The sequence below is a fragment of the Copidosoma floridanum genome, unplaced genomic scaffold, assembly GCF_036245765.1.
Source record: "Copidosoma floridanum isolate Cflo_tuat_1 unplaced genomic scaffold, Cflo_Japanese_pri ptg000020l, whole genome shotgun sequence".
Classification (NCBI taxonomy): domain Eukaryota; kingdom Metazoa; phylum Arthropoda; class Insecta; order Hymenoptera; family Encyrtidae; genus Copidosoma; species Copidosoma floridanum.
In genome coordinates, this window is record NW_028321897.1 from 26,273,205 (window position 1) to 26,283,469 (window position 10,265).

A 10,265-nucleotide genomic window follows, 5' to 3' on the forward strand; every position below is an offset into this window, starting at 1 on the left:
ACACTGGAACATTATACGCCTATAAATAAGAAGCGAAGAGTCATCGGCCACGGCTAACACATCCGTATAGATAAGAAATAATAGCTCCATTACTTGGCAAGGTATTGCGTTGAGTAAGCCAACGTTGGTCGCAGCTGAACGGGATACGAGATCCGCTACATCCACTGATACACGTTCATGCTTGATCATCTTCCTCTCGCGCTGTACGTTGGGCTTGTCACACCTACACCTTTCGGACCCATCCTGATGACGTTGGAGCTTGATTTGCGGTCGGAAAGGAAGGGAGCTGTCAATACCATCCGACATCACAGCATCCGGAAGAGGCCCCCTTCCCCTGACGTTACCATCCGAGTAGTCCGCACCACCCACCACCCGTGCCCCTCCTCCCACCACCCGATCAGCCCCCACCACCGCCTCTCCTCTACCGCCCGATCAGCCTTTCCCCCCACCACCGCCTCTCCTCCACCGCCTCTTCTCCACCCACAGCTATAGCTAGAGCCTCTCCCCCCACCACTACCTCAGGGGGGGAGCTGGGGGGTGCCAGAACCGCCATGGTTTACCTACTTAATTGGACAATACTAACTTATGCGATTTTACAGTTGTGTATCTTCAATTGCAAACGAATTATCCAACTCAATTAAGTTATCACCTCGGTTATCACCCAGTTTCTTCAATTGTTCTATCAGTGAGAGAGTAAAACCAATTTTACTGATTTTTTTAGTTTACTTATTTAAGATTTTTTTTTAATAATATCATAATTTTTCTTACTTCTCTTTTTTGTTTTTGTTGTATGACCTCCACTTTTGTTCTTCTTCATATTTTTACTCTTTTTTTAAATATTTTTCCTCTTGTCAGAACCCATACTACATCTGTATTTACAGTGAATTTGAGGTTAACTTTTCAAAATGTTGAAAAAACAATTTTCTTAAAGCGGTGCACCCCTTAACAACAAAACTGATTAGTACGGTGTTTTTTTTCTACAAAGTACTGCACTTTTATACACTTTTATTTAAAAAATTCGCGTAAAAGATTAACTACGATAAAAGGTAAATATATTTCCATGTACTGGCTACGACGGTTTTGTGCCTACGACCTGAAGTTGGAGAAGAGCTCCACGTTTGTCCAACTACTACGAAATCGTGAGGTGTGCTCGGACAGCTAATTTTAAATTATACAAATTTTTTTTGCATACAATTACATTAGAAATATTGGTAATTAATGTTAAAGTTGTAAAATAATACCATAGCATGCATACAAATGCATTGGATTACTTTAACGAGCATTAACTATTATCAAAATCTTAGAAAACGGAGAAAAATTATCGCACTCTTATGGCGCCTAAGGTGAAACTTAGAATCATTCACTTGTATTAAATTTTCCTAAAATTTATTAAAAAATTCAAGTACATCATCAATAATAATCATAACATTGCTTATCTATCGCGTTTTTTAAAATATCTCTTTATTATTTTCTACAATGACTGATTTTTCACTGTTCAAGAATCAGTCTGAATTTTAGTTTTGTCCAAGTATAGGTCATTTTACCTTACTCTGTAGTTCTCTAAACAACTCTTTCGTTTCTGTATCGCACTTTTTTTATTCTGTTATTATTTTTCTCAGCTGTGAGAACTACAGAGCTTGAGAAAGTATGAAAGAGAACTTGACAATGTTCAGAGTGCTTTAGGAATAATTTTCAGAAGTATTTTAGTAAGCAGCATATCGATTAATTTACAAGAATAAATGATTTCTATTTTATCCCTACTTAGATAACTACTTCAATTAAACTTTTTGGAAAGGTACACGTTCATTTGAAACTAATGGTGTTTGCAGACGAAAGTAAATGACGCCATAATAAATCGAAGCCAAGCACAGTTTCTCAAGTTTGAAGAAATAACTTTTTTCCATTCCTTAAACTTTAGATAACGCAATGGATTTTTCAAACTCCGGCTTGGATCACTAATGCTATTATCAACTTTTGCCAAATTTTTATACAGGAGCAACGTGTTTTTACCAAAAAAATAATACATGAATAACTTTTTACAATGCAGGTTTTTTTTGGCAAAATAATGTATAAAAGAAAAATTCATAAGCTCAGCGGTATTTCGTCAACTATTTATTGACCAAACTGAACTTCACACTATGCAAACTTACCGAATTTTCATTACCAAAAGGTGGAAAAGTTCGATGTCTCTCATGGTAATAGTCTCAAAGCAAATGATTCTTAGATCAATTTGACATTGTTTTTTACCTCCGAATTTAGATGGTTTCGAGAACGATCTTCCTAAACCTCCAATGGGCCAATCAAATAACATTAAAACTTGTCATCAAATAGATCCGAACGTAAACTTTTTTTCTTATTCTACTAACTTATATATTCATAGTCAGATAGGAAGAACACAGATTATTCTAAAGTAGTCTTCCTCTGTCTAATTATTGGCAACCATATGTAACACGTTCAGACTAGTGAGCTTCAAGCAAGCGAGCGGCAGAAAGCGAGACAGTAGCTGACTGGCTGTCACAACCATAGAGATATTACAGATAAGGTCACAACCCATAAGATTAACACAGGATTCCACTCGTTGTTTGTTGCAAAGTTTATAGATATGTAAACCCCTTGTAGATTTTGCAACAAACAGTGGCTGTACTGCTGCTCACTTTCTTGAAGCTCACTAGTTCAGACTATACTTATTTACTCATACATGTTTATAGTAAACTGTAGAAGTACATTATCTAATTTGAGAAGTATATGAAATAAAATTTGGCATTCGAGGATGAAGAGGCTGAAAGTCAAGCGCAAGCCCCAGCTTTGTTTAATTTACTTCAGTTTCTTATTTCTTTACATATTAGACATAATAGAAATGTATAATGCCTCATTTAATTATTCTTATCTACATTATAATTTTGACATTGCATGGAATACAATAACTGTATCATGATTGTATTCTACCAAAAATTATACATACTTATTCCAAAGATATTCAGACTTCATGTAGATACATTAGTCACAGTATGAAACAAATCAATTTCTTAGATATAGTCTTTACATTGTTAACATATAACTTCATACCTATTGATTAATAACCACAATTAAAAATACATTAGAAACTTTAACAATTTCCTTCTCATTGTTAAGGTAATAACAATTTGTACCTTATCCGAAAATTATAGATATAGAGAAATCAAAAGCTGTAAATAAAAAGTACCATTAAATTTTATGCAAATGGCACGGTGTATCAAACCCTTTTAAACAAAATCTTTTTTTATAACTTTGATAGGCAATATACTGAAATACCATACTTAATAAGGTAATCTAACACAACAAGCTACCAAATAACGCATAGATAGTACATATTAACTAATTATTTACCATTCTAAAAGCCTAATTACTGATACCAAAACAGTGGACTAGCTATATCAACATTTAAAAAGATGTTACTAAATTATTAATTAATGCTTGTCCACAGCATAAATTCTAAGAAATACAAACGTAATAGTAGTTTACATATATATTTTGTTCGTGCTATGCTTCATTATTGTAGTATTCAACAGAAAATAACATGTAAAAAACCTTATTTAATAGATAACCTGTGCTTATTATTATTTCTTTTTGTTTATACAGTGAACAATGGTCAGGAACTACTTCTCTGTATCCTATAGAACAGTCCATGATTCCGGAAAGACTTCTAATGGACATGAAAAATAATGCGAGTTTAAAGTTTTAACAACGTACAAAAAACAGAGTAACACAGAATATGAATTTACTTTAAGACACGAGCTTTGGTTTCAAACGACTTGATGTTGGAGCCTAAAGGGCAAAAACACGAAATGGTTTCACCTTACAAGAAGCTTCTTCACCATATAGACATATAAGATTTGTTCACCTAACAATCCAGGGACAGTCGGGGACAGTCTGGGCGAATCGGAGACGAAAGTAAACAAGTGCTCTTCTCCGATCGTCCCCGATCGTCCCTAACCGTACACGATGCGCAGTTGTACACGTAAGGTTAGGTTAATGCAAAAAACTTTTTTGTATTTGCACTTCTTTATTTACAAACTATTGTTTACATACAGCATTAACCTAACCTAACATGTACAACTGCGCATCGTGTACGGTCAAGGACGATTGGGGACGATCGGAGAAGAGCACTTGTTCACTTTCGTCTCCGACTCGCCCAGACTGTCCCCGACCGTCCCTGGATTGTAAGGTGAATAAATCTATAGTGTAGCCTACATACACATAAGGAGACTTGTGAAGTTGGCGCCCGTAAATATTAAATATTAATATTTTGCACCCATTCAGGGCTTGAACGATTCCTCCTTACTTGCGGATTTATCCTCCACTTGAATTTTTATTTGCGGATCAATAGTTTGCGAGATATTTGCAAAATAAAATGTCGAAAATGGGCGCGGCGCTCAAGTATAAAAAACTTTGTTTTAAGTGCTAAAGTGGGGCCGCGTTCACAGTGGTAAAAGTTGTCGACATTGGTATATATAAATGCTTGATCAACTGACGATAGCTACAGAAGAGTCAGTGACCAGCCCCGCTAAGCCTAGTGTGTGCCCGTGATGTTTTCACATGTACAGAACTATTATAGGTGAGAAGTAAGAGCAAAAGAAAAAGAGGGAAGGAGCGGAACAGAGAGAGTGCATAACCCGGCCTCGACAAATCATGTGAAAATCACGAAAAAATCATACGATTATCTTGTGATGATCACGTAAAAATCACGTGATTTTTATGTGATAATTTCGACCGAATAATCACTTGAAAATTACGTGATTTTTACGTGATTTTTGTCATGAGTACAGTAAAAAAAATCCAATTCAGATTCAGATACTCTTCTTTGTTTATTCATTTATTCACCACTTCTATATATACTCAAATAAATACAGGCTAAAGAAGACAAGTTTTCAGAATAATTAATAAAAGCATGAGAATTGTCTTTTAATTTGGGCTTATTTTAATTTAAAATATAAAATAACATAGTAGGCCAACTATTCGATAAATAACCAACAGATTACTGTAAAGTAAGTTCCAAAAAAATATTTTGATAATTATATTTTTCTACACATTCTAATACAACATTATAATTTAATTTTAAATTTATAAGTCTTAATAATAGGCACATGTAAGATGTCCGTTCAAAAAGGGAACTACGCAAGATTTTTTATAAAAAAGCAGTCATTTATTTTTTTAAGTTTTCTAAAGAACTTATTACTCATTTAATTTTGGATGTTGAAAACTTAAGATTGTAGATAGAAAATGGACGACAGCAAGTACTGAAACGGGAAATGTAGCCAAAAAACATTAATTTTTTGGGGTTTTCGGGTTCTTTGAATACTCATTTAGAATTCAGTTTGCCATGATCAGAATAGTAAATTTACTGTAGTCGTCAAAAATTCAGTAAAAGAGATAATGAAGCTGTAAAAAGCGTCTTGTATTTCGGGATAAGGGTATATAATTATATTATTAGTTAAAACCACTATTTTTTTAATATATACATGTTTTATTGTTGCCAGTTACATGTTTCATCTTGTATTTATTCAAAATAACATTTGTTGATTTTCTTTGTCAACAAAATTTTTTTAATGATTTTTGTGTTATTATTTATTCGTCTTCCACAAGTCAAATCACAGTCCTTAAGCATAAGCGTTTCATAAATAAACGAAAATTTTTATAACACATGTTCTCTACCATCAACAATTGAATATATCTCTTTTTCATATGTATATTTAGTTACGAAACTGTTCTTAATTATCATTTTCTAACTGTTTTTAACGAATAAATGATCAATCTCATTAAAATTACAGGTAAAATGCTTTGGAATAGTAATAATACTGTTGAACAATACCATTTGCAGTTTACTTTGGTTTGTACTCAGTATTAAACATTCAAATACCACTTGAAACTAAATCAATCTCCTTACTTTAAACTGCAAAAGTGTTCTTATATCTATTATGCAAGCCCTTACTGAAGCTGTCTGCATATTTATTGCTCCAGAATGCTACAGAAAAGTCTCAAAGAAAATTTGTGTCTAAATCTAATTTGTTGAATGTATATCAGCCATTGTAGGCGTTACCAATCGGATGATAACCATAGAGATATTAGAATAGAGTGCGCAAGATATACTGCTGCCAGTAAGTTAGTCCGTCAGACGGTGCGAGAGAGACAGATGCGAGAATCTCTCTCCGTCTCTCTCTAGCCGATCGCTGTGATTGGCTCTATTCCCTCTCCAAGCGCTGAATGGCTGGAAAACAGAGAGAGACGGAGGGAAATTCTCGCATCTATCTCTCTCGCACCCTCTGACGCAGTTTTCAGGCAATAGCGCACTCTATTCTAATATCTCTATGATGATAACATCATAGCTGGAGAGTTCAAGGGTTTTAAAGAATTTTTTTATTAAAAATTATTTTTTTATCTGCAGTTTTCCAAAAAGTGTGCAAAACACTTGAACTCTTTAGTTTTGGTGTTATCATCCGGATGATAACGTTTACTAAGGCTAATATACCTTTAATAAATCAGACTTAGACAAAAATGTTCTTTTGGAAAATTTGAGCTAGCCTAGTCTGCAGGAGAGTCTGCACATGAGTTTGCAGACTTGTCTGCAGAATTCTAGAGTAAGAAATGTGCAGACATGTCTGCAGAGTTATTTGCAGACAGCTTCTGAAAGGGAGTAGTGAATTTTACAGTTTTAAGTTTCATAGCATTTATGCAAGTATCACTAGCTTAACCTTAAACATTTTATTCGTAGGAACAGTTAAAATACTACCATTTTCAGGTGGATTAGCTTAAACTCAGTTTGAACATTTTTTTTGTTTTTGATTGTACTTGAAACTTATAAATTTTTCTTTTATACCACAAACGTATTTCAAGATCTCTCATTACATCATTAAATTTTACTGTTGTACGTTTTTTTGCGCATAACATTTATGCGGCCACCCTTGGCTAACACTTCATTTTTCCTAAGATCTCTGATGATGTATTTTAATCGATCAATTACCTTGAGTATTTCTTGGATTTTTTCTTCCTTAGATATATAAATCTTGATTGCTGCAAATAATCATAAAACAGGCCTGAAATGGTAGAAAATATTTATAGACCATAATTTGAGAAGTACAAAGAGGTTACTGTAAATTTTTTACGGGTATTCTAAAATTTTTTTTTTCTCATACCCCACCGAAAGTGCCACTTTCCTCTCAGGTAAAAAATCGCATGCACTGCTCATAGGAAAAGTATTGTGCCATCCTCTGCATAATTGCCACCCTCACCTACAGCTCGGGAGGCAATTTCCTCGCAGAGAATGCCAAAATACTTTCTCTAATAAGCAGTAAGTATATGCGATTTTTACCTGAGAGGTTATATTGCACTTTTCTCCTTCGAATCAGGGAACAACGTCGTATTTTGAGCGGAGGAAGAGAAAAAATCGTATACGGGCCTCGGGAACAAAGTACGGCATCATCTCCCAGGTGGTTTCCCCGCTCACCTTCGGCTCGGGAGGCAATTACACACCCGGGAAGGAATGCCGTACTTTGCTCCCTTAGTGCGTAATATACTGTTTTTACAATCACAACCATAGCAGAGAAGTTCTACTGTGTCTTACTATTTTTCAACTTTTTATAAGTGACTTTATGCATTAAAGTTTTAAATAAAAGAATTCAGTTGAATTATTTCTTGCTTATTTGTTAATGTATAATAATATATTAGACACCAGTTGTTGCCTCATGCTCTGTGAGAAATTTAAGAAAAAAGTTTCAAACTAAAAGCTAAAGCCTATATTAGCACTGAGCGTCATATCCCAAGTGTCACGCTGCTTCCTGAATAGACCAACTCGAAATTCGTGGCATCGCGAACTCGATATTGTGGCAGTCAGATTTTTTTCATAGTCAAATTCATAAGACCGAACAGAATTAGAATATTCATATTTCCAGGGCACAATCTTGTCACAATTTGTTAAAACAATTTTTTGAAGTTATACTTCTACTGGCACGTTATGCGAGAGAGTAAATCAACGATTTCAGAATTTCGACCTTGAAAAATATGTGATAGAAGTGAATTTTCATTTTATCTTCTTCCTTACCCCGTCGAGCCCCATCAAGCTGCATCAGTCTCACCATCCCACGGCAGTCCCCTGCATACTCCCCCCCTTACCATGCTGTACCAGTCTTTCGCACACCTCCACTCATCCTGCCCATCTTGCCCCGCCCTACGAGTCCCTTCACATCGCATCGCTAAAGCCCACACACCAAGAAATTTATTATTTGATTTAAATTTTTTTCTACAATAAATTTTTATTCAATTTAAAAATTTTTTTTCTTCTGCAAAAAAAAATCACTTTCCACATGATTTAAGCCTCCAACCTCCTGCATACACGCCGAGTGTCTTATCCACTCTGCTACAAGCGGTACCGACATAGAAAAGCCAGTTACTTTTTCTTATAGTATGGTTTGTCACTTATTTTTAAGTTCAATATTTATTCACTGTTAATTAATTAATTTGGTTTGATAATACGTTATGTAAATAGATCAATTATTTATTTAATTAACTATTTCTTATTTTTATAATTAAATAATTATTTTCCGAACTTAAATACAATATTTTTTTAGCAGCAGCTTTTCTATACATTGATGCATATTTAATTAATTTTCATTAATTTTTATTAATTTTCAAATAAATCAATAAATACTTATTTTAACAACCTTTTAATTTATTTCAAGTTTTTCAACTTTTTTCTAACACTTCTATATTTTTCTCATCGTTTTTCCAGTAACGGTTTATGCATACAAGGTTCTATATTAATATATTGATTAACGTTCATTGCGTTTTATTCTTTAACAGTTTTTTTATTCAAGACTAAGGTGATTGCTTTGAGTTAAAAAAGTTCATCACTGTTAGTACAGGGGAAAATGAAGAGAGGTGACAGGAGCACAATTATAAAGCAACGCTGGCAATTATTTTCATATGGACATACCTATATATGCGATTTTACTCATACTTTGCCATATTTTTTTATTAAAAAAAAAAAAAACATTTTGTGAATCAATTTCAAAATTTTATAGGTTTACATAATACTTATGTATCATACAAAAACTTGGGAGCTTTCTAAAGATCACTTCCTTATATCTGCAATTTCACGAGATTCTTCCATAATGTTATATGTAAAATTGCGATTTTTTAAAATTAATCTCATAAAACAAGTTACAGTTAAACGATTTGCAATTTTTTGTGGCTATTTATTATACTATAACGAATGTACGTCTGATATTTTAATAATATCTATCAAAAAAACCTGTGTGTAATGACTGTCCTGAAGCGGCATTAACTGGCACGTAATACTATCCTACTGAAGATAAAGCGGTACTAAAAAAGGTTTTTCCTTATCATTTCATATATATACACTACTGGGGCTTCGTCCCCCCGCGGGTTGCCGACCATTCACCCGAATCAAGGTGTGGAAAAGTGAGAGAAAAAACCGTTGTTGTTGTTGTTCAATGGACGTTGCCGTTCTCTGTAGTATCACTAGCCTATCTGCTTACGATGGCTTCCACATCCAAAGAATGAGTAAAGGGCAGACTGTTGTGCATGCGGGCCATGTACCGCATCCACAGGAGTTTTGTGTCCCTCGTTTACACTGTGCATCACGTTCCGTGCGTAGCGCCATTTAAGCCCGTGAGTGCGAAAGAGTAGCACATACACGTTTCCTCTCGTTTAATTTAACTCTCATGGGCTCAGTGTCCCTCCATATTAAACACGACGCATGGTATAAGTGGGGGACACAAAACTCTTGCGGAGCGACAAATGCAGAGACTCTCTAATTGGCCGACTAAAGTTCTGCATGCGTCGCTCCACATGCAAGTTCTGCAGAGTCTAATTTCTTTCTTAGTTAAAAAAATGTAATTTCCAATACTACATTCAAAAGACTGTAAATGAATTTTGTAAATAAAAATTGTATTACATAAAAGCTCTAAATGATGTTAATTGCTGAAATAAAACATGGACATGCTACAAAATGGTGTTTTTTGTAAATATTTTATTTGCATATCTTATTCCGAAATCACATAGATATTCTTATTCTCAGGTAAATAAGGTTATTATACCTTATCTAAATATTCTACACAAAAGATGTGTTTCTAGATTAAAGTAACAACAATTCTTACAAAATCTGTATTTGGAATGAAATACCCATAATCTATTGTTAAAAGGCTTTGTAACCAGCGTTTTCGGAAATTCTAAAGAAGAACACTTAATTACTTATGTCGTTGGTGAATTAT

The 10,265-nt window shown here is 34.2% G+C and overlaps 1 protein-coding gene across 4 annotated transcripts in view; it reads right to left on the reverse strand.

The window, feature by feature from the left end:
* Nup160 (nuclear pore complex protein Nup160) overlaps positions 1 to 3,820 on the reverse strand; it is a 345,777-nt gene extending 341,957 nt beyond the window's left edge. For 3 of the 4 annotated variants that reach the window (XM_089593859.1, XM_089593856.1, XM_089593857.1), the window contains exon 1: positions 3,585 to 3,811. In XM_089593859.1, the coding sequence (XP_089449985.1) occupies positions 3,585 to 3,693 (109 nt within the window). In that variant the 5' untranslated portion in view covers positions 3,694 to 3,811. Of the gene's footprint in view, positions 1 to 3,584 lie in introns of all 4 variants that reach the window. The other variant, XM_089593858.1, reaches the window with a different exon arrangement.
* Positions 3,821 to 10,265: the final 6,445 nt, after the last annotated feature.